Source organism: Corvus hawaiiensis, chromosome 15 (genome assembly GCF_020740725.1).
Source record: "Corvus hawaiiensis isolate bCorHaw1 chromosome 15, bCorHaw1.pri.cur, whole genome shotgun sequence".
In the NCBI taxonomy this organism is placed as follows: Eukaryota; Metazoa; Chordata; class Aves; order Passeriformes; family Corvidae; genus Corvus; species Corvus hawaiiensis.
The window spans coordinates 17,416,032-17,439,335 of record NC_063227.1 but is presented as its reverse complement, the minus strand read 5'-3'; the positions used below and the strand labels follow the sequence as shown (position 1 = coordinate 17,439,335).

Genomic DNA, 23,304 nt, shown 5'->3' with positions numbered 1-23,304 from the left:
TTGGGCTGGGGGCAGCAGCAGCCCTGGATAAAATTAACAAGTCTATTTGGGGACAATAATCCCAGCTGAACATTCTGTGCCTCGGGGCAGGAGGAAGAAATGGGACCCTCAGCTCGGGTACAGCAAGTGGATTGAACTGAAGCAGAGGATATGCAAGCTACTCCAAGTGCTGGCAGAAGGCTGCTCTGGGTCTGTGATGGGGCCAGCATCAGGCAAAACTCGTTGCCGCAGTGCAGGGACAGCAGGGAGCTGGGATTGCCCCTCGGAGCGGGGGCGCTGCCGATGGTTCCTGGCTGGGCTGGGGTCTCTAGGGGGGCCCTGAAGGCCCCAGACCCTGCAGGGGGCCGAAGTGCCCCCTGGCCGCCCCCTCCCCTGGAATCAGAGAGACGAGATGACGGGGTGCGAATTAAGGAGCCCGCGGTGCGAATTAAGGAGCCTGTGGAGCCCCCAATGGTGAAGCGCTAAAGAACAGGAAAACATGAGGCGGATGGGGAACGACCTGGTGAAACGGGGCTCCGGGCGGCCTCGGGCTGGACCCCGCCGGCGGGGCGCGACCCCCGAGCCGGTGCCAGCCCGCAGCGCCGCGGGGCGGTCCCGCTGGGGCGGCCCCGTGCGAGCAAAGAGGCGGGGGTATGCCGAGGAAGGCGTGGCCATGCAAACCAGCAGCGCGCCATGGCGGCCGCCATGGAGGAGGTGAGCACGCGTGGGGCTGCGGGACCCTGGAGCCGCCGGCCCCGGTCCCACGGCCCCGCTCTTCCCAGGAGCCCCAGGACTCGCCGGAGCCGGCGGCGCGGGAGCCGCGAGTGCGGGACACCCCCGAGGACATCTGTCTGGAGGCCACGGCCAACGCCATCGCGCTGCACCCGGCGCGGCCGCTGCTGGCCGCGGGAGACGTGGACGGCGACGTGTACCTGTGAGTGGGGCCGGGGGCTGGGGAGGGGGTCCTGGCTCTGGGACCCGCTGGGCACAGGCGGGGGAGCTCCCCGGCCGCCCGCGGGTCCCGGCGAGCGCTCTCTGTGTTGGCAGGTACTCGTACTCCTGCACTGAGGGAGAGAACCGGCAGCTTTGGTCCTCGGGGCATCACCTCAAGTCGTGCCGGGACGTGGCGTTCTCCCAGGACGGGCAGAGTGAGTGCGGGGGACGTGGGGTGACATGGGGGACGCTGGGCGGGGGCACTAACGCCGCTCTCCAGAGCTTTTCACTGTGTCCAAGGACAAGTCCATCCACATCCTGACAGCGGAGGAGGGACGGCTGGAAACGCGCTTCCCCAAGGCCCACGAGTAAGTCCACATAGGAGGTCATTCCGGGCAGAACGGCTGGGACATTGTCCCCTTCCCTCCCGCGGCAGGGCCACACAGCCCTGGGCCGGGCAGGGAGAGCCCAGAGAGTTGCTCTGGGAGCCGTGACCGTGGGGGTGTGGGGCCGGGGTTTTTGCAGCTCAGCCCTCAACTGCGTGTTGCCCATCGACAACCACGTCTTTGCCACGGGCGACGATGGCGGGGCAGTGAAGGTGTGGGACCTGCGCAGGGGCAGTGCCATCCTGGAGGCACGGCAGCAGGAGGAATACATCAGTGCCATGACTGTGGATGGCAACGGGAAGATCCTGCTGACAGCCTGGTACCAGAGGGGTTTCATGGTCTCGGGGTCGGGCTCCCCGTGTCCGCTCATGGCTGGGGAAGGTGCCCTGTGCCGTGTCCTGTGCTCACAACGTGTCCCTTCCACCTCCCACAGTGGTGATGGCACCCTGGGTGTCTTCAACGTGAAGAGACGGCGCTTTGAACTGCTCTCGGAGCCGCAGAACGGGGACCTGACATCTGTCGTGCTGATGAAGGTTGGCACTGCACCCCGACACGGAGCAGGATCCCACGGCCCTGTCCTCGCTCCGAGTGTTTTGTTCTGCCTCCGCCTCACTGCCCTCCTTTGTGCCTAGAGGGGGAGGAAGGTGGCATGTGGCTCCAGCGAAGGCACCATCTACCTCTTCAACTGGGATGGCTTTGGGGCCGCCAGTGACCGATTTGCGCTGAGGGCAGAGACCATTGACTGCATGGTGCCCATCACAGACAGCATCGTGTGTGTGGGGTCCCTGGACGGAGTCATCAGGTCAGGGGGTGCGGAGGTGTGGGATGGGGTGAGGGGGAATGGAGAGGGATGGAAGGGCGTGGGATCAGGAGGGATTGTGGGGGGTGAGATTGGATAGGGAGGTGGTGGGATAGGGTTGTGGAGGGTGGCATGGGATGGAGATGGGGTGGGATGTGGAATGGATGAGACCGGGATTGTGGGGGCTGGGATGGGCTGGAGAGGAATGAGGAGGTGTGGTACAGGATGGGGAGGGCTTGGGATGGGAGGGGGAGGTGTGGGAGGGGGAAGGAGGGGAGTTAAGAGGGGTGTGGGACAGATCAGCCTTGCTCAGGAGGCAGGACGGGAGGGCAGACGGTGTCCCCGGGCACTGCAGGGCCCTCAGTGCTCCCGTGCGGTGCCCAGGGCGGTGAACGTGCTGCCGAACCGCGTGCTGGGCTGCGTGGGGCAGCACCTGGGCGAGCCCATCGAGCAGCTGGCCGTGGCTGAGGACGGGAAGCTACTGGCCAGCAGCGGCCACGACCAGAAGGTGAAGTTCTGGGACGTGTCGGCGCTCGGGTCCATGGTGGTCGATGATTACCGCCGGAAGAAGAAGAAGGGCGGGCCGCTGCGCGCCCTCAGCAGCAAGGCGCTGGGCAGCGGGGAGGATTTCTTCGCCGACCTGCGGGAGGAGGCCGAGCCGGAGGCGGCGGCGGCGGGGAAGGGCGGTGACAGCAGCGACAGCGACAGCGACTGAGCGGCCGCGCGGGGCCGGGGGCGCCGCCCCCTCAGCGCTGCCGCCCGCCCCTTGCGGGGGCGGGGCTCTGCCCCTGCGTCTCGCGGGGCGCGGCCAATCAGAGTCGCAGCCCGTGGGAGTGCCCGCCTACGGGGCGTGGCCACGCCGTAATGGTACCACTGTCGGTGGGCAGGGCGCTGGCGTTCTGATTGGCTCCTAGGGCTGCCACTCAAGGTGGGCTGCAGGCGCAGTCTTAAAGGGGCAGCGCGTGTCGGAGCAGGTGGGGAATCTCGTACGGGGCAGCGGTTATGGGGGGTCGGAGTGGGAGGAGCCCGGAGGTGGCCTCGGGATGGGGGGACAGGCTGGAGAGGGTGAGGCTGAGGGTCCTGCCGGAGGGGGTGTTCCTGACATCGGAGGGACCTGGAAGGGGGAGCAGCGGGGGAGGCCCTTCGGGGTGGGGGGGGGACGCGGCTGGGGTGACAGAGACTGGGAGTGGTTGGGGGGGGTCCCTGACTGGGGACCGTGATGGATGGGGGGTGGCTCTGAGATGGGGAGATGTGGCTGGGGATCTCTGGTCAGTGACTGGGGGTTACCACTGAGGGTCTGTAGTGTGGGCAATGCAGGGATGGGGGGATGTGGCTGAGGGCCCCAGGTGGAGGGGTTATGGGGGAAGGGGTCATGACTGAACATCCCTGGTGAATGAGAGGGCTCTGAGATACGGGGGAGGACATGGCTGAGGGTCTCTGGTAGGGGATGCAGCTGTGGGAGGGGAGGGGCTGATGCTGGGGTTTGCTGGTGTATTTGGGGGTCCTGGGATGGGGGGTGAAGCAGGGCATTTCTCAGGAGGGGTGAGGGGGTGATGTGGGGTCCTGGAGTGCCTGGCCAGGGCAGACAGGTTCATCGCTTTCCTGCCCTGCTGTCCCAGCAGGTCAATTACCCTTTGTTAATTAATTAAGACTTCAGATCTGTTAGAAATAAACCCAGTGCCTTTCACTTCCCAGCGCCTTGTGCTGATGGTCTGGCTCATCCTCATGAGGCAAGGACTTCTGGTGTACCCCAGGAGGGACAGACAGACTTCCAGAGAGTGCAAAAAAGAACTTTAAAAGTGCACCAAAAGGCTCTTGGAGGATCCTGGGGATTTCCAAAAAGAAGAAGGATGGGACTTGGGTGCTGCCAAAGGGACTTGGTGCATCTAGATGTGCATCACAATGTGCCATGAGTGGGGAGGGGGAGAGGGACTGGGATCCCTCCCGGGCTGGGTTCCTCCCTGGGGATGAGCAGAGTGGGCAGCGGGTGCAGGGCCTGGAACAGCGTCAGATATGGCTGGACACTGCGGCCAAGGCCCCTGGGGACCCCGTCGATTTGCTGGGGAATGGGAAGGATCTGGTGCAGTTCTGACAGGATTTCTGATCTTGGCTGCAGCTCGCGTTCCCCAGCTGATTCCTGGCACTGCCTGGGACCCCTTGGACCACCAACTGCAGCCCCCAGGTGCTGCTGGCCCAGGGGCTCATGTTGCACTTGCTGGGATGGGACGGGACATAGCCAGAGGCATTACTGGAGCTGGGGGTGGGCCATCTATGAAACTGACGGACACCTGGAGTCCCTGGAGAGCATAAAGGTGTGTCTCAGTTTGAAAGACACGTGTCTGCTGAGGAAGGCAGGAGCCTCCCTTGGAACGGAAAATACGACCCCCTTCTCTCCAAATTATAATTTTGAACTTAAGGGGTTTTCAGGCAAAGAGATGAGAAAAGGAATAACAGTTCTTTACTAGTCTGTACATGGATAACAAGGCTAACAAAGAGTAACTATGGCAGTAACAACAAACAGAACCGGACACCCGGTGCCGGCCGCTCCGCTGCAGGCCCTGTGCTCTCGGTGCAGCTCCGCTCGCGGCCGCCAGGGGCGCTGGTAGCTCCAGCCGGGCAGGGCGGGCGCGGTGACTCCCCGCGCCTGCAGGGGGCGCTGTGCCGCCAGCTCGGCCGCCTCTCTCCACACGGCAATGGTGGGTGCAGACGGCGGAAGGGATGGGGAAAAGGCTTCCTCTAGGAACTCACAGGGGCAGCCGATCCCGGTGCCCCCTCTGGATAGCAAAAGGAGCTGTGTAGCAGGGACCTCGGGTAGCAAGCTGGGAAGGCAGGGATGAGCAAAGTCCTGGGGTGGTGGACGAGATGCATCGGAAACTCGGCAGCTGTAGCTGGAAAGGGAGGGCATCCAGGCAGGGCAGGGGGTGCACGTTACAGTGCAGCAAAGAAACCTTGGAGCAGGGGCAGAGGAACGGCGGGGGCTTGGGCAGTGGCCACCTGGCTCTTGAACACCTCCGAGACAGAAACTCCCTTGGAGGAGGCTCGGGGATCCCAGGGTTTCCCCTGAGGCACCCCAGCAGATGGTGAAGGGTCTTTTGTTTGGTGAGGCAGGGTGATAATAAGGTCCCAGTTCAGTGGCTGCTCTCACAAGCAACGGAGAAGCAGGACCGGGCTGGGCTCCGGTGGTGGCAGCGAGTTCTGTCCCCCCCAGGCAGCAGCTCTGACGGTTCTCTGAAGCCGAGAGAGCAAGAGGCACCAGCAGCTGCCCCAGCTCCTTTTTCCAGCCCAATTCTCACAGTATCTCTGCCCCGCCGAGAGAAACCCTCAGATAAGAAGTGCAGCCAGGTGCCTTCCCTCCTCTCCTGAGCTTGGCAACTTCTTTTGTCTCTCATAAGCACCCGGTTGTTATTGTTCCTTAGCAACAAAAATGGGGGGAAATTCCTTAAGAGAGGGAAAATCAAAAGGAAAAACCCTAACCTCCAACGAGGTGCAACCTCCCCGAGGTCCACCCAAAGACACGGGGGAGGGTGGGCATCAGGAAGCACTTGGAGGAGCCTGAGGGGTATCAAAAGCTGGTCGGAAAGAGCTCAGTGAGTAGAAGACAACAAAGATCGAGGTACCAGGGAGTGCTGCTTCCCACACAATGGGCCCACCAGGTTGTGAAAGGCTCCAAATCCCACCTGTCCCTTCCCCTGCCTTTCCTGGTGTGGGGGGGAGAGCACCGAGATGCGCTGTACAGGCAGGGAGCTGAGGATGCAGGAGGAAAAGATGACATGACACAGCTGATGCATTCCAGAATTCTTTAGTTTTAATTCCAAAAGAACAACATGTGGCCACACCTCCCACTCCCGAGGAATCATTTCATAGACAGCTGGGAACCCCACAGCTGTTTCCTCACTACACAACCAGGTTACAGGCACTCCTCTCTCCACACAGTAGCTCCACCAGCCCACAGAACATCTGTGGCCACTGGGATGCTCCCTGTGTGTGGCCTTGTCCTCATCTGAGGCTGTTCCTCAGAAACCAGGAATGCCGGTGGAGGAATTCCCTCCATCACACTGGCATCTGGTGCTGGCAGCCCCTCCAAGAGCTGCTGCTTCTCCAGGATCTGCTCCTCCCATGCAACACAAGCCAGCTTAAAAGAAGCCAAACTGGGCAGGAAAACCAACAACTCAAAACGAGAACCAACTCAAGGGCTGACCGGGGACAGGGCAGCTGCCGTCGACCAGAACAGTGGCCCTTATCCTCCAGAGCCAGCTCTCAAACCATTGCAAACAGCTCAAAGGAAAGCTGGAACAGGGCTGGGACCCCAGCAGGGCTCAGGCTCAATCATGGCTTCAGCAGAGCGGCTGCCTACGTCAGCTGGCAACCTGCAGTGGAGAGGGAAGAATCAGGCTCTGCCCTCACCCCAAAACCCCCTCCTCTTGCATCCTGTGCTTCCAACCAGGAATCCCACCTGCAGCTCAGAGGTGAGTGTTTCAGCCCTGCCTGCCAGCCTGGCTCCCTCCCTGCACCGACCCACCCCACCCTAGAAGTGCCACAGCTCCACACTCCCAGGAGACACTTCAGGACTTTGGGAGAGGCAGGAGGTTGGCACAGATGCCATGCAAGGACTGACCAAGGACTCACCTAACACCTGGAGAATGTGCAGGGCTGCTGCCATCTTGACCTTCTCGTGCTCGTTCTGGCCCTGCTTGTCCTGCAAGACCCACGTGAACCCACTGATGGGCATGTGGTATCCTGGGATCACCACCTGGTACCAGAACCGCTGCCACCCGTCGGCGTTCACCTGGACACACTTGGTGGTGAACAGGGGTGTCCTCAGGCGATGCCTCCAGCTCAGGATGTTTGGGCACTCTAGCAATGGAGGCAGGGCTGCCGGCCTGGGCACTGCCAGGCTCTTGTCTCCGTGCACTCCGTTGGACGATGGCTCCTCCTCCCAGAGCTGCAGCTTCTGCTTCATTTGGGGGTCCAGCCAGTCCACCCTCATCCCTGCTCCCCTGAGCCTCAGGTTCCCTAGGAGACAGGAGATGCTCACCTGCCCACCATCCCATGCCATCCCATCCCATCCCTCAGCATCTGTTGCAGTGATCTCCAGGATTTTAGGGGCAGCTTGACTTGAGGGGCAAGGTGAACAGATATCAAAACCAAATGCTTCTCAGCTGGGGCAGAAATGGCTACAAACCAGGACTTTGGAGGTCCCAGCTGGACGTCTGGGAAGTGTGTCCCATCAGGACATTACAATCGTGGGATGGGGCTCAGCGGGATTGAGCAGCTCCACTGGGAGGGTTTAAGGGACACTGAGGGGTTGGGCAGATCCACTGGGAGGTTTAATAACTTGGTCAATGTTCTGGATGCCCTGAACTGGTACTGGTGATGCTCCTGCTCTGAGCAGGCAGACCTCCAGCAGCTCTTTCATCCCACCACCACTAGGACTGCTGGAAATCAACTGTACCATGGGCAGCTGACATTCCATGAGGACACGGAGAGAGCAAGGCTGAAGTCACCTTGCAGCCAAGCCTGGAGGTAGGAAACACCAGGAAGACCAGCCCAAGCAGCATCCCTCAGCACCACTCACCTTCCGTCAGGGCTTTTTTGGCCAGGGCAGCAGCCTCGTGCGACCTGTACTTCAGCACAGCGAGCTTGGTGGGTCTCTGGCAGGGGCTGGTGTGCAGGGTGACACTGAGGATCCCCTCAGTGACCATCTGCAGCATGGCCTGCAGCTCCTGCTGGCTCACCGAGATGTCCAGGCCGTTGACAATGAGCTCATGCTTCTGCGTGCTCCGGCACACCACAATGGCGCAGCCCTTGCGCATCTGGAAGCGGTGGAAGGTGGCGATGGCGTTGCTGGCATCCTGCAGGGAGGTGTACCTGGCGTAGGCGAAGCCCCGGTTGAGCCCGCTGAAGGTCATCATGAGGCGGAACTCGTAGAGCTTCCCCACGCTCTCGAACAGCGGGATCAGGGTGTTCTCGTAGATGTCCTGCGGCAGCCTCGCGATGTACACCTCGGTGCCGGCCGGTGGTGGGCCGCCCACCCAGCCTGCAGGGGACACGGTGCCCGTGGTGAGCCCTGCCGTGCTCCCAGGGCCCCACAGCTGAGCTGCTCTCCTGACATACCTGGGGGAGGCCCTCCGTAGCGCCTCTGCCCGTTGATTTGCACCAGCTCAATGCCAGTCTCCTTCTCCCAGGCAAGCAGGGCCATCTTACTGGCCTCGTTGATTCCGTTGGTCCACATCTGAAGAAGGAGATGATAGTGGTGATTGTCTGAGCAAAGAGCTTTCAGCTCCCAACTGGGAGCATCCCAACCCCATGAGGGAACTACAAGATCCACTGCCAGCCAGCCAGTAGTGAAGCAAATGAACCCCTCTGCTCTCTGAGGCCTGAGGAGCCTCCCAACACTGCCATCCCAAGGATTGTCCAAGCCTGCTCCACATGACTAAGTCCAGCAACTTTGTTAGAGCCCAAAGTCACCAGCAGTTCCCTACAGCCCTGCAAGGGCTTGGAAAGCCAAAATGCAGGCAGCAGCTGACAACTGAACTGGAAAGCTGGTGCTGCAAGAGGGGGCTGGAGCACAAAGCCAAGATGACCCATTGCATCGTGACAGCTTTAAAGTGAAAGACAGTGGGTTACATTGACTATTGGGAAGAAAATCATCCCTGTGAAGATGGTGAGGCACTGGCAGATGTTGCCAGAGAAGCTGTGGCTGCCTGCAAGTGTTCAAGGCCAGGCTGGATGGGGCTTGGAGCAACCTGGCTTAGTGGAAGGTTGCCTGCCAGTACAGAAAAGATAATATTAAAGAGAAACAAGAACTGACAACTGAGCTGGAAAGCAGGAATGCAGCTGAGTTATTATTGTCCTGATGCCTTAGGTTTTAGCTTTTGTATTTTTCAGATCCTGTACTGCCTAGTATGTAACTCTGAAACTTCATATAGCCTGTCAGCTACTGTTCTCACATCTTGGTTAGACATAACAAACCCTCTCTGGGCCTGAACTCAAGGACACCTTGTTGTCCCAGGCCCTGAAATAGGTAAATTGAGCCTCTGGACAGGGGGAGCAAACTTGGGGTAATGACATCATTGCCTGAAATTATCACTGGAGAATTAACCCTGATATGCAAATGGACCAAACTTACAAAAGTGTGAAAAACCCGTGACCCAGCATCCATCTTGGGTGGAGCCCCTTGGGAGCTTCTGACTGCCCAAGGTGTTCCTATTGAAGGCACTCAATAAATACCTACTTTTATTCTCTTAATCTTGTCTAGCCTGTTTTCAGGTAGCCACTTGAAGGCATCAGTTCTGGCACCCCATGAAAGGACAAGGAGGCTTCTGGAAAATCCTCTGGACTGAGAAAACATCCAACTACCCCCCTCCACCCCCTGGCACTGCGAGGGGGGGGGGGGGGCTGCTGTAGCCACAGTCCAGATGGTGTCAGAACCCAAGAATCCTCCAAATTCAACACAGAGGCACAGGGGTGAGTGAGTAAAACTGCTATGGTGTTGTTAGTACCTGGGTTTGGTGTTAAGAGATCTCTCATAGTTTTGTTTGGTGTGTGGAAGAATCTCTGAGGGTCTGAGGGGGGGTTCAGTTTGTTTTGTTGTTTTCCCCCTGTTCACTGTTTGCTCATGAGAAGCAGGGAAGGGTGCTTTCCGAAAAGGAGCTTTAGCACTGCAGTGACAAGGTCTGGCCTGAAGCTGACAGTAGTGCCGTGGGTTAAACTGCTGGCACTGCGGATCTAGGGGCTGTTGAGTTTGAGCCCTGTGTGTTCCTTCTCTTTCAGCTTATTAGTGTCTGGTTAGGTTGCTTTGCTTTATTCCTGCAGTTTTTCCTGTGTGTAAGTGCAGACATGGGATGTATCTCCTCATGTGAAGATACAACTCAAATATCCTGAGACTCCCCCTTGGGCTTGATACTGAAAAACTGGTTAAAGTTAACCAGGAAAAACCCATTGCTCTCAAAACCTGAATTGATCAGCCTGTCTGAAATAATTTGGCCCACTTTTGAATTAAATAACAATGAGGCATGGCCCAAGTTTGGCAGTTTAGATGAAGAATTAATATCAAATCTGGTATCTCACCTATGCCAGGACCAGTATTTCGGAGAGTTTGCATGTGTGAGGCTTTTTATGCTTTTATCATGTAATGAAAAGCTATAGGGACCTAAGAAAGAACAGCATGTGATGCTTTTAAGAAAGAAGTGGAAAAAAGATTAAAAGAAAGAGCCTGCACTCAGTCCACCATGTGTGAGGGGCAGGGAAGAGCTGGAAGCAGATCTAGTGGCCCTGACTCTGAGACCGGGGCCACCTGCCATTCCAGCCCCTCCCTCACTCCCGCCACCACCGGGGGTTGCAGGGGGAGGGGGATGACACTCGGCTTCAGTGGAGGAGGAGGAGGCTTCAAAGAGGCGGGAGAGGGGGGACCCAGCCTTGCCAAAGCCCCCATCGATAAAAGAAGAGCGGGGGTGGCTCTGGCAGCCGGGGATGGCCCCGGCAGGGCGGGCCCGTACACTTTGGTCTGGACGCACTTCCCTTTTCTGCTCCGCCCCCCGCCCCGCTCCTCCGCTTCCTCCTGGGTCGGAGGGAGCGAGAGGAGGGGACAACCAGCCTGTGCAGCCCACAGCACCGGCCCTGGAGGTGGAGCCGGAGGGCAAAGCTTCCCATGGAGAGGCTGGGGACAGAGCCTCCCACCGAGAGGGCGGGCAGGGGACCTCCCATCAAGGGGCGGTGCCTCTGCCTCCTCCAGAGGTAACATGGGCGCTTGAGTTTCCATGGCATCACCATTCGCCTGGAGACCGGCTCAGGGGATGGCATCATCAGAGTGAGCCCAGCTGAAATTCCCAGGTGGAGTAAATCCTGTCCAACGGAGACGGACAGCAGTATCCGCTCGGGTAGCTCCTCCGGAGAGGACGATGAGAGAACAGCTGTTCTGATCAGAGGAAAGAGGGGAAGGATAGCGAGAAGAGCCATAAGAGAACAAAGTCCTGTAGCAAAGCCGACCAGATCTAAAAGGGAAGACCCAGTTTTACAGGCCCCTCTGAGACAGGCAGTTGGTAACCAAGGGCCTGTATATATAAAAGTCCCGTACTCTCTTGTAGAGTTAGAACAGTGGAAGACTACCGTCGGAAAATAGAAAGAAAACCCAGATAAAGTAGCCAATTTGGTAGCAACAGCAGTTGCCACACAGAACATTGACTGGAGTGATTTGAAATCTGTGATGGACACATTGGTTGATCACACCGAGAGATGGTTAATAAAGCTATTTTAACTTCTGTAGAGTCACATATCGCAAGCAGATCCATCCAGGGCACAGTTTCTGAGGTTTTCCCATTGACTGATCCAGGGTGGGACCCTAATTTACCAGAACAAATGGCAAGACTAAAACAATACCAGAATCTCATAGTGTATGGGTTAAGACATGGTGTCACTAAAGCTCTAAACTGGCCAAAGCTTTACAAAGTAAAGCAAAATCAAGATGAGTCTCCCACTGATTTTTTAAATAGGCTAAGAGAAGCTGCAATTAAATATACAAACCTAGATCCTGATTCGACTAAAGGGAAAGCACATCTAACTCTCCTGTTTATAGGTCAAGCTGCAAATGATGTAAGAAGAAAGCTGCAAAAGTTAGACGGGATTCAGGACATGAGTAAATAGTTAGAGGCAGCCTGAAAGGTATATCGGGACAGAGACCTTGGTGACAAAGTTAGACACCATCCTAGCAAGAGGGTTAGTCAGGAGAAATCACCAACAGAACTTCCCCTCTGGACAAAGATCAGTGTGCCTTTTGTAAGAAAAAGGGACATTGGAAAAACAACTGTCCGGTGTTGAAGAAGAAATCCCCAGTTGCCCAACTCATTAAGGGACAAAACTCAGAGTGATGGGGACCGAAGGCCTCTCCCCCAGCAGAGCCTTTGGTTATAGCTGAGCTTGGGAAAGACGACATTGAATTTGTGGTAGATACCGGAGCAGCATATTATGTGTTAAATACTTTAGAAGGGAAATTGAGTCAAGATACTGGTCATGTCGTTGGGGTGACAGAAATAGTATTGGTTAGGGTGACAGAAACACAGCCCTTCTTCCAACCTTTAAAATTCAAACTGGGGAAGCACTGGGTAACTCATCAATTCCCTTTATATGCCTAACTCCCCGTAACCATTGCTGGGGAGGGATTTATTGGAGAAATTGGAAGCAGAAATTAAATTTAAAAAGGGAAAGGGCGTACAATTTATAATTCCTGAATTAAATTTGTCCAAGTTGCCACACTTTTTATACAGAATAGATGTGGTGAAATCCCCACTGAAGTTGAAAATGCCATCAATCCAATAGCATGAGCCACTGATGTCCCGCGAAGATCCAAACAAGCAGAACCAGTGAGTATTGCACTCAAACCAGCAGCCACACTGGTAAGGCAAAAGCAATACCCTTTGAAATCAGAAAGACGTAGGGGATGGACATCTGTAATTGAAAAATGCCTCCAACGTGGGTTATTAGTGCAATGTGAGTCCAGGTATAACACGCCCACCCTTTCACTGAAGAAAGCTGATGGTAAGAGTTATTGATTAGTGCAAGATTTAAGAGCAATTAACAAAATTACAGAGGACATACACCCAGTAGTAGCAAATGCCTTTTGATCACACTGATAGACAAATGTGGCAGGGCATATCACCCCTCTCCCCACCACAGGTAGCCAGTGCAGATAGGAGAGATAACCCAGGCAGGCAAGGCCCAGCAAGTATCATCTCCTGGCACCAAAAGGTGTGCCAGCTTAACAGATGTGGGAAGAGATAAAAGAAAACAAACACAGGTGACCAAAAGGCCTGTTTTACACTATAAAATTACTACAGGTTATCACAGAGGCAGAAGTCTCTTACACACTCCCTGGGAACATGCGAGACAATTTCTCCCCAAAGCTTGGATGCAACTTTGGGGTTACTTTTCCAGAAACTGAGGAAAAGGATTTCCATGTGTGTCCCTTCAACAATTGGTAGTAAAATACATTGAATCCTAATCAATACTATTTCTTCACTAGCCATATTAAAATAAGGTACCTTATTGTGCACTGTATATTTAGACAGTAATAGCTTCTTTTGTCTTTTTTTCCTGTGTAACAATAGTTTAAGTCTTATGTCTGTTAGTTTTGTGTCTATTAAATAAATAATTCATTCTATAAAAGACTGAATCAGCCATTATTAAAGAACCTGTGAATGAAAGCGGGTTTTGGGGTGCTGGCCATCCCTATAAAGCTACTGCCTGCTGCCAGAGGCCTGGGCAAAAGGCAGGGACTTATCTAAAGCCCTCACATCTAACTCATAACAATGAATTAGGGTGGTTTACTCTTGTAGACCTGAAGGATGCCTTTTTCTGCATTCCTGTACATAAAACCAGCCAGGAGCTCTTTGCTTTTGAGTGGGAGAATCCCAAAACAGGGAGAAAAAGTCAGCTTATTTGGACAGCCCTATCCCAGGGTTTCGAGAATAGCCCAACAATATTTGGAAACCAACTAGCAAAGGAATTGGAGGATTGGAGGAGACAAGAGCCAGGAGGGGTTATTCTTCAATATGTTGATGACATCTTGATTGCAGCTAAAACACGAGATGACTGTGGTGCCTAGGTTTTAGATTTATATTTTCCTGATTCTGTACTGCTTAGAGTGTAACTCTGAGGTTTCTTGTAGCTTGCTAATTTCTGCTCACTTGTGCTAGGTAGACATAACAAAGCCTCTCCGGGCCTGCTCTCCAAGGTCACCCAGACTGTCCTAGACCCAAAAAGTATAATCCAAAGATTTCCAAAGACTGTCCTAGACCCAAAAAGTATAATCCAAAGAGCTTCTAAGGGGGGGCCAGCAGAGGGGAAATTACATCATTGAACTGAAGCTTTAACTGGAGAATTAACCCTGCCATGCAAATGAACCAAACATATAAAAGTGTGAAGAACTCGTGACCTGTCGTCCATCTTGGGGTCCATTTTTGGCAATAGCCTGTGGCTCCCAGGGTGTACCTTTGAAGGCCTTTCAAATAAATACCTATTTTATTCTTTTACTCCTGTCCAGTCTCTGTGTCTAGGAGGCCCCTTAAGGCATCAACTGCATCCAATTCACTGTAAGCTTGTGAAACTTTTTGGGACCAAGTGGGTACAGAGTTTCCAAAGATAAGGCACAGATTGCCAAAGAAGCAGTAGTTCTTTGGGACTTTAAATCTTTCGTGGACACTGCCAGCTCAGCAAAGAATGGAAAGAAGCCATCTGCTGACTTCCAGAGCCCCACACCGTGAGAGAGATGAAAGCTTTCCTGGGAATGGTCGGGTGGTGCCAACTTCGGATACCGAACTACAGGTTACTGGTAAGGCCCCTGTATGGAGCATTAAAAGCAGCAGAAAAGGAAATCATTACATGGACTGAGAGCACGAGAGCTGCATTTAAACAGCTGAAACACACTCTAATGTCAGCTCCAGCACTGGGTTTACCAGACTTAACTAAGCCTTTTGAACATTTCACACGAGAGACTCAATGTGGCATTGGGCGTATTAACACAGCGCCTCAGAAGCCAACGGAGGGCTGTGGCTGACTTTTCCAAACAGCTGGACAATGTTAGCCACGGGTAGCCTCGGTGTTTGAAGGCCATGGTGGCTACTGTCATCTTGATTCAAGAGGCCTGGAAACTCACCCTTGGACAACACATTGTAGTGTATGCACCACATGCCATAGCAGCAGTACTGGAACAGAAAGGAGGACATTGGCTGTCCAGCAATCAGATGCTTAGAAATCAGTCACTGCTGTTAGAACAGGATGATGTTACCCTGAAAACAACTTCTGTTGTTAACCCTGCCATGTTTCTGTCCCCCACCTTAACTGATGATGTGCCTAAGCATGATTGTTTGCAGACAGTCATGGAGGTCTATTCCAGCACACCAGACCTGAAGGATGTGCCCCTAGAAAATCCAGACTGGGAGCTGTTTACAGACGTGAGCAGCTTCATGAGAAATGGTAAACAAATGACAGGTTATGCAGTAACAACCCAGGACAAGGTGATTGAGGCGAAGGCCCTGCCAGCAGATGTGTCATCACAGAAAGCTGAACTGATTGTGCTGACAGGAGCCTTGGATCTGAGCCAAGGAAAGAAGGTAAATATATGGACTCACTCTAAATATGCATTTAGTGTTGTCCATGCCCATGGAGCCATCTGGAAGGAGAGGACTGTTGAACGCTCCAGGTAATCAAATCAAACATGCTGAACAAATCCTTGCCCTCTTGGAGAGCATCAGAAAACCCACAGAAGTAGCCATCATGCATTGTAGGGGTCACCAGAAAGGGAAAACCACTCCAGAACTGGGAAATTGCTTTGCTAATGAAACAGCAAGAGGAGTTACAGAAAAAGGTATTCCAGTAATTCCACAGAAAGAGATTAATTTGTCAGGGTTCATCCCAAAATATGATCAGGCAGACTACAAGTTAATTAAGTTTCTTAAGGTTGAGATCACAGAGAATGGATGGCTGTTACACAGCGAACCAGGTTGTAGTCCCACCTCTAATCCTTCGAGAGCTAGCTCAAAGAGAACATGAAAGCACACATTTCAGGGTTGAAAATCTTCTGAAACATCTAAAAAAGGTACTAATAGGAAAAGGAATGGCTGATATTGTACAATCAGTAGTAAGCAAATGTGAAATCTGCTGTAAAAACAATCCTGATACGAGGAAAAGAGTTGTGTTAGGAGTAACAAAGGCAGGGGATCTTCCTGGAGATTACTGGCAAATGGATTTTGCTGAGTTACCACGCGAAGAGGGATACAGGTACATATTGGTATTAGCTGACACCTTCAGCAGATGGCCTGAAGCTTACCCCTAACACAGCCAAGGAGGTGGTGAAAGTTTTGCTTAATCAAATAATACTGAGGTTTGGGGTTCCTTTGGGGATGTCATCAGACAAGGGACCACACTTTGTTGCAACAGTGATTCAGGAAGTTAGTCGGATTTTGGGAATTGCTTGGGATCTGCATACACCTTAAAGACCCCAAGCAAATGGTAAAGTTGAACGTATGAATGGAACCCTAAACCACAAATTAGCAAAATTTGTCAAGAGACATCCATGACGTGGGTTAAGGCCTTGCCTATAGCCTTACTGAGGATCCACATACAACTGAGGCGGAGGGACAACATCAGTCCCTGTGAAATATTGTATGGCAGGCCATATCAAATTCCACATGTTCCAGGTGAAATTCACACGAGGGGGAAACTTGATTTGGAGAGATCTCTAATGGCTTTAGGTTCCACTTTGCAGAAGCTCCAGAATTACATTGTGTTATCCAGACCCATAGGACTGGACACCCCGGCACATCCCTTCCAGCCTGGAGATTGGGTCTATGGTTAAGTGGCGGGACAGTGACCCTCTACAGGCCGAGTGGAGAGGACCATTCCAGATTCTGCTGACTACCATCACTGCAGTCAAAGTCACTGGCAAAGGATCCTGGATTCACTACTCCAGAGTTAAGAAGGCTTCTGCTCCCAAAACAACTGAGAAAACAGAGACTGATACAAATGAAGATGATGTAGTTTAAATGATTCTTTCCTTGCGCTTGTTATCTACACAGTTGGCAACCCTGACCCAGGTTTGAAACCAAAATTTGCATATGATTCTGGTCCAAAGTGTATCCAAAGATATTCATCTGGATACAAAGCTAACAACTGACATGTAGATCAAAGTGGAAAGATCAGCAAAAATTTGTCTACAATTTGAGAACTAACTCAGATCTTACATTAGATAGCATTCAAAGTAAATACATTGAGTTTTGATTTGACACTGACTTCATGGTGACCAAACTGGCCCTAGATTTAAAAACTGTTCAGAGTAGTTGTAGTTATAATTCTCATTTATATATACTGCTGTTAGACACATATTACTAGTAAATATTTTGAATAGAGTCTCAACAAGGTAGAGGCCTTGTCAAGCCTCTAAGGGGGGGGAATGATGCCTTAGGTTTTAGCTTTTATATTTTTCAGATCCTGTACTGCCTAGTATGTAACTCTGAAACTTCATATAGCCTGTCAGCTACTGTTCTCATGTTTTGGTTAGGCATAACAAACCCTCTCTGGGCCTGAACTCAAGGACACCTTGTTGTCCCAGGCCCTAAAACAGGTAAACTGAGCCTCTGGACAGGGGGAGCAAACTTGGGGTAATGGCATAATTACCTGGAATTATCACTGGAGAATTAACCCTGATATGCAAATGGACCAAACTTATAAAAGTGTGAAAAACCCGTGACCCAGCGTCCATCTTGGGTGGAGCCCCTTGGGAGCTTCTGACTGCCCAAGGTGTTCCTATTGAAGGCACTCAATAAATACCTACTTTTATTCTCTTAATCTTGTCCAGCTTCTGTTTTCAGGTAGCCACTTCAAGGCATCAGTTCTTGAAAACAGAACAGCTGCAGAGACAGTTACAGGAGGAACAGAAAGAAAAACAAATTTGGAGGAAAAAGTTGAGTTAATGCTTATGCGGGCTCCAAATCCTCCTGACATCATGCAGATTAGAAAATTAACTGCATCTCCTGAAGATTGGCCAAATTCTGCCTTGTTACAAAATGGGATAAAATTAGAAAAGACACAACCTCTGATGCACAATTGGCCAGGAGCGTTGCTGACATTTTACAACACAGGGAAATCCCCACCTGTGCAACACTAATGCATGGTTGGTACCGCCACGAAAATCACCTCATTCCACATCTCACTAATATGGGTGAGATGTGGGATGGAGTGATTTTTGTGGCGATACCAAGAATACTATGTGTAATGTAGTCATTCAATGGTCAATACTAATTGACCATTCCCAGGAACTATGATTTACAGGTTGTCCACCCAGAAAACAGAGGTGGAAAGAGTTATATAATCAAACATTATTTTTAAGAATTCCAAAAATTGCAATTCCCCTCCCCCTGGGCAAAGGTGAAAAAAAACCCTCACTAAAATTAGCAAAAAAAAATTTAGAAGTTGTATCATTTCCAACAGGAGCAGCACACCCCCAGATTCCTGTTATAGCAGGATGCATTTCAGGAGACAGAATGGAGATGTTCTGAATGGGAAAAGGGACTTTTATCTCTAGTCTGAGCAGTGAAAATAATGCCTTGATGTGGCCACCTAAAACACAGAGACTAGACAAGAATAAGAGAATAAAAGTAGGTATTTACTTGAAGGGCCTTCAAAGGTACACCCTGGGCAGTCAAAAAGCTACATCTAAGATGGACGCTGGGTCACAGGTTCTTCACACTTTTATAAGTTTGGTCCACTTGCATATCAGCGTTAATTCGCCAATTATAACCTCAGTTAATGATGTAATTACTCCAAGTTTGCCCCCCCCCCCCCCTTAGAGGCTTTAGTTTACATTTTGGGGCCTGGTGTCCTTGAGGAGCAAACCCAGAGAGGGTTTGTTACATCTAACCAGCACGAGAGAACAGTTGTTAACAGGCTGCACGAAACTTCAGAGTTACACACTAGGCAGTGCAGGATTTGAAAAAATATAAAAGTTAAAACCTAAGGCATCAAAACAAGCTCACATTTTCCATATAAGCAAGTACAATGGGCCAAAAAGGTGGAATTCAATAGGTTTTCCACACCCCATGTTAGCCCCAGTCAAATGGAAGCACAGAACGGGCTAATGGCCTGTTGCCACATGACTGAGTGGGACTCAGGGTACTTCACCAACTAAACAATAGCTGTGGCCTGCTCAAGCATTCTTTGCAAACTCTGAATGAGGTGCTTTACAATCCCGACAACCTGTTATGGTAAAAGCAACACGAACTGGAACTGTGCCTGTGACTAACTAAACCTCGGGGTGCACTTGCTTGGGGAACTACCGACAGCAGTGGTACAAACCACAGAATTAGTGCACGGTGGCTTTTTTCTTTCTTTAATGGAATAAGAACCTGTCCAGGCAAACCCTGCTGAGACTTGTATGCTTTGACTTTTTCAGGAAATGATACTGGAAATGATGCCAGCACATCTCCACTGAAGATCGAGTTACCCACTGAAGGACTGCTTATTCTCACAGAATGAATCAGCACCAGAATGAACCAGACTGGGCATATAAATCACCAAGCCTGACCCACTGGATGGAAATCTTCACTTTTTCCATCTGTAACAGTCACCGTGGTAATGGCTGTAACCATGCTTAAGCCTGAATGACCATTGCTAATGAATAAGCCATAATTGTACAAATTCAGGAGCTTAGCCTAACAACATGAATTTGGCAGAGGGTTAATATAACTTTAATATGTGAAGCACAACTTTCAACCAACAAGGGGGAAATTTATTTACTCAGCTTCCAATATTGACACAAAATATGAAAGGGAAGTTTTAGTGGAGATACAATGTATCCGCAACTGTAAGTGGGTAATACATACTAGCACAGCAAAAACTAATTTAAACCTCACAGTGCATTCCACTACCTCCCAGGCTCCTGACAAGATTGGTGAAATCTTACCTCCACAAATTTTTAAATTTGGATGGCATGCCATCAAATATACCGGCCAAAACAAGTGCTATTTAATCCTTCATGGTCCCTCAAACGAGTGGAATTATCAATGCAGGTTAATATCTCTGCAATTAAACCTGCCATTTCTGTCTAATCCCTATGCACAGTGGTCGGCAGGGTTGCATGGACAGACCCTGACCCCTCCAAAACCATCAGGGAGAGAGAGTGACTGGTATCCTGGGGACAGAATTGGGAGCATTAAGTTACACAGATGCTGGAGTCCTAGCAAAAAAGAAAAATAAATAAACTCATTAACAAGTGATTTATACCAATTTAAAGATCCATTACGATCTTCCTTATCAGCATTAGGAACTAGCCAATGGCCCTTATCAGATACCTCGGTGCGAAAGGATTGAGGTACAAAATCACCAGCTAATAGTGAATGCCACCAGGTGGTGGCACCTCTATTTTCGAGGGGTTTCATCTTTGCTGAAGACCAAAAACCACCTCCGAATGAGGGTGAGAACCCCCACTGGGGAAATACGTGCTGAAAGCGGGATAAAAGACCATCCCCATTCCTTCCTTAGAGCCTCGTGGCCCGGCCCTGTGGCTCCCGGGATGGGTCCCAGCCCGGGGAACCGGCCCGGGGGTGCCTGGGCTGTGTGGAGAGGCAGGACCCAGCTCCTCTCGCTCAGCCCCCGATGCTAACGGGGGACTCGCGCACCTCCGGCACCGGCTGACCGCGGCTCATCGCGGGGAACGGCGCGGGGTGCGGCGGCTCCGCGCTGGGACCGGCGCTGCCCAGCCCTGTCTGCGCTCCCAGCCGGGGCCCGGGGCTCTGGCACCCGCGGGAAGGGCTTCCCCGACGTGAGCCCTGCCCGCACCGGGACTCGGGGGCTCCGGTCCCCTCGGGAAGGGCTTCCCCGACGTGAGCCCTGCCCGCACCGGGGCTCGGGGGCTCCGGTCCCCCGGGAAAGGGCGCCCGACGTGAGCCCTGCCCGCACCGGGGCTCGGATCCTCGCAGGAAGGGCTTCCCCGAGGTGAGCCGTGCCCGCACCGGGCTCTCCCGCCGCCCTCACGGCCGGTCCGCCCCGATAGCGCCCACCTTCTCGTCCATCGCCGACACTCCTGCTCTTCGTGATGCGCCCACCGTTCTCGTCGTTCCCGCCGTCTGGGCCGGGGGAGAAGAAGATCCAGCACCGCCCCCCGCGCCGCTCCACCCCGGACGTACCCCGCGGCAGCACCCGCCCGCGCCTTCGGGGCCTCACCTTGCTTTGCTTTGCCGTGCGGTGCCTTGCCTCCCTCTCCTTCTTGTACTTGACCACTTGTATGCGAGGCGAGGCACGGCAGGGGTAGAGAAGGGAAGTAGTTGCTGCAAGAGCTACAACAGCACCACCAAACTCTCAACAGAATTGTCAAGGTTGGAAGAGACCTTCAAGAGCGTCTAGTCTTATCATCAGTGTGAAAGAAATGAGAAGGAGGTGTCTTTACAAACAGACTGGTAGATAAAGCTAGATACTGAGTGGTGAAATAAGCAATGGGAGTGAGAGGAAAGATGTGTGCTATTATCTCTACAAACAATTTGATGTGTGTTAATGTGTTTGAAATGGGTCTTAATGTCTCTACTAACTTTGGGCAGCAGGTTCGTTACTGGGCCCAGACAGTTTGGCTCCTGAAACAGGCAAGGGTCTGCACCAGCCTGAACTTCTGAACTTTGGGGTAAAACAGTAGGTTCAAGGGGGGATATGTGGTAGGCGGTTCGGGAAGGCTGCACCTTCCCAGTACCTCAGCCGATGGGGAAAGGAAGAGGGCAACCTGCGGCCGGGAGTTAGGATAAAAGGGAGGCTGTGCCCTCCAAAACCTCGAGAGAGAAAACCTCGCGGGCGTGTGTCCCAGTGGCCTCTCTCCCGTTATTCAAATAAAGTTGAAGGACTCCTCTGTCTCCTTTTTGGGCATAAACCCCTGGCATTTGTGGATTTTCCGGACAATTAGGGGCTCGGTCCGGGATCCTTCCACCATTTGGGTCCAGCACATGGTAAGAGGAGCTGGAGGCGTGCCTCACCCAGTTTTTAGGTGACCAGCTCCCTTCGGCGCTGGCTGGCACCAGGAGATTGATTGGGCACCCGAGACTGCTCAGGAGACAGACGAGAGGCAGACTAGGGGGGTCCATGAAGAGTCTGTAGGAAAGGACCACTGGACATGGACGCCCAGGGTGGGCAGCAAAGGAAAGTCGAAAAGGGTCTCGACTATAGGGATGGCGATCCCAAAATACCTCCTAAGGGTCCTTTAGGAGAATGTTAAGACGGTTTACACATTCTCCCAGAGGTAGTTAAGGACATGGACGCCCAGAGGGGCCAATAAGAGGCACCGAGAAAGGGTCTCGGCAGCCCACGGCCAGAGCGGGCAATATGGTGTTGGTTTGGGAAAGGATTGGTTGAAGGGGAGTGTGTAGAAATATGATTGAGGCAAATAGCAGGGGAGGCTATGTGATAAGACTGGGAAGTTCTCTGCCTTATTTTTAAAATCTGCAGTCTAATACAGGCCGGCTGCAGGTCTTTTGTATTCCCGGATTCCAGGAGAGGGAAAACAGGGAGGCGTTGTTCCTACACCCCCACCCCCTCCCCGGGTCACTATGGAAACAGGGTGGAGGATTTGGGTTTGTAAGGGGGTTCCTCTACAGTGAGGAGTGCCGAGGCTGGGTGCGGGAGTGCGGGATCGGCAGCAGGGGCTGGGGCTTGTGGGGGAGGTGCGGGGCCGAGCTGAGGCTGTGGGGCAGCCGGGGCTCAGCGCCGGGCGGTGCCAGCGGGGCTGCAGTGGCCCCCCGGCCCCCATGAGGTCGCAGAACGACCCGGCCGCCTGCCCGCCCCTGTAGAACCATCGGCTGGGCCCTCCCGCCGGCACCTGGTGCTTTACAGAGCTTGTGGTGCTGCGAGAGCGGCCCGGGGGCCCAGATGGGTGTGCTGTGGGGCTGTCTGGACTCTGCGGCTGGAGGGAGCGGCTTTGGTGTGCGGTGTAAGAGACAACGTGTCACCAAAGCCTGGCCTGACACACGAAGGGGTTTTGTTTGTGTCACTGGAGAAACGAGTGATTTTGAGCTGTGGGAAAATGAGCTCGAGGAAAGGCAGAATAAGCCTCTGGATGAAGTGGTTAGAAAGTGTACGGAGGAAGGGATGAGGAAAAGGCGAAGGGAAAGGCGATGGCAGAGTTCTTACAGAGCCGGAGGGCTAAAGCGCAGGGCCCAAGGGACCCGGGCTAGAAGAGACGGGAGCAGTCGCAAGGACGTGGCAGAGGCATTCCCTCCTCGGCAGGGGAGAGCCGACCGAAACAGCGGCTGGGAAGGAATCTGCCATTTTACCGGGGCTCAACTGAGAAGTGTGTTTCCTAGTAGACACGGGAACTTCTCTGTCTATGTCAAATGTTCTTTTCATAAGTGGGAAAGATGATTGGTGAGCGTGTGTGTATACGGGGATGCCCGTGAGAGTTTGCTGAATGTGTGAGATGAGTTTGAAAAGCATGAGTTTCTGATTATTCCCAGTTGTGATTGTGGTTTGCTGGGAGGGGAATTTGATAGCTGTAGTTGGAAATGCAAATGGGTGTTGTGGGGAGTAATGGGGAGGCTAACACTGTTGTGAATGCTGGAGTGAACCCAGAGGTGTGGGCAGTCCCAGGGGAATATGGAAAACTGGATATGGAGCCTCTCCACATTACTCTGAGGTGATCTGGACAACTGGTGTCTAAAAGCAATACCCTATTTCAAAGGAGGG

General features: G+C 52.9%; 2 protein-coding genes across 6 annotated transcripts; one reads left to right on the top strand and one right to left on the bottom strand.

Moving 5' to 3' along the window:
- Positions 1 to 655: 655 nt before the first annotated feature.
- WDR55 (WD repeat domain 55) lies at positions 656 to 17,436 on the top strand. 5 transcript variants are annotated; one of them, XR_007206993.1, is made up of 10 exons: positions 656 to 693; positions 762 to 913; positions 1,027 to 1,127; positions 1,193 to 1,280; positions 1,438 to 1,617; positions 1,732 to 1,831; positions 1,931 to 2,100; positions 2,482 to 3,071; positions 3,793 to 8,962; positions 17,054 to 17,436. XR_007206993.1 is itself a non-coding variant. In XM_048320159.1 (8 exons), the coding sequence occupies exons 1-8, from the start codon at positions 673 to 675 to the stop codon at positions 2,810 to 2,812; spliced, it is 1,143 nt and encodes a 380-aa protein (XP_048176116.1). In that variant the 5' UTR covers positions 656 to 672; the 3' UTR covers positions 2,813 to 3,197. The 5 variants fall into 5 exon arrangements, 2 of the variants coding, with proteins under 2 accessions (XP_048176116.1, XP_048176118.1); XR_007206994.1 differs by lacking the exon at positions 17,054 to 17,436 and having other exon boundaries at positions 7,528 to 9,345; XR_007206992.1 differs by lacking the exon at positions 17,054 to 17,436 and having other exon boundaries at positions 3,793 to 9,345.
- On the bottom strand, positions 5,881 to 20,704 carry DND1 (DND microRNA-mediated repression inhibitor 1). Its single transcript, XM_048320162.1, has 5 exons — positions 20,646 to 20,704; positions 8,212 to 8,329; positions 7,673 to 8,134; positions 6,724 to 7,110; positions 5,881 to 6,464 (listed from the first exon to the last, which is right to left on the bottom strand). The coding sequence occupies exons 1-5, from the start codon at positions 20,655 to 20,657 to the stop codon at positions 6,448 to 6,450; spliced, it is 996 nt and encodes a 331-aa protein (XP_048176119.1). The 5' UTR covers positions 20,658 to 20,704; the 3' UTR covers positions 5,881 to 6,447.
- Positions 20,705 to 23,304: the final 2,600 nt, after the last annotated feature.

Bases quoted from the DNA above. Each gene is read 5' to 3' on its own strand.
- WDR55 (XM_048320159.1), top strand. From the start codon at position 673: ATGGCGGCCGCCATGGAGGAG. The intron at 1,618-1,731 runs GTACCAGAGGGG...CACCTCCCACAG, and splicing joins AAGATCCTGCTGACAGCCTG to TGGTGATGGCACCCTGGGTG. The intron at 2,101-2,481 runs GTCAGGGGGTGC...TGCGGTGCCCAG, and splicing joins TCCCTGGACGGAGTCATCAG to GGCGGTGAACGTGCTGCCGA.
- DND1 (XM_048320162.1), bottom strand. The intron at 8,135-8,211 runs GTATGTCAGGAG...TGTCCCCTGCAG, and splicing joins CTACGGAGGGCCTCCCCCAG to GCTGGGTGGGCGGCCCACCA. The intron at 7,111-7,672 runs GTGAGTGGTGCT...CCTGTCTCCTAG, and splicing joins CAAAAAAGCCCTGACGGAAG to GGAACCTGAGGCTCAGGGGA.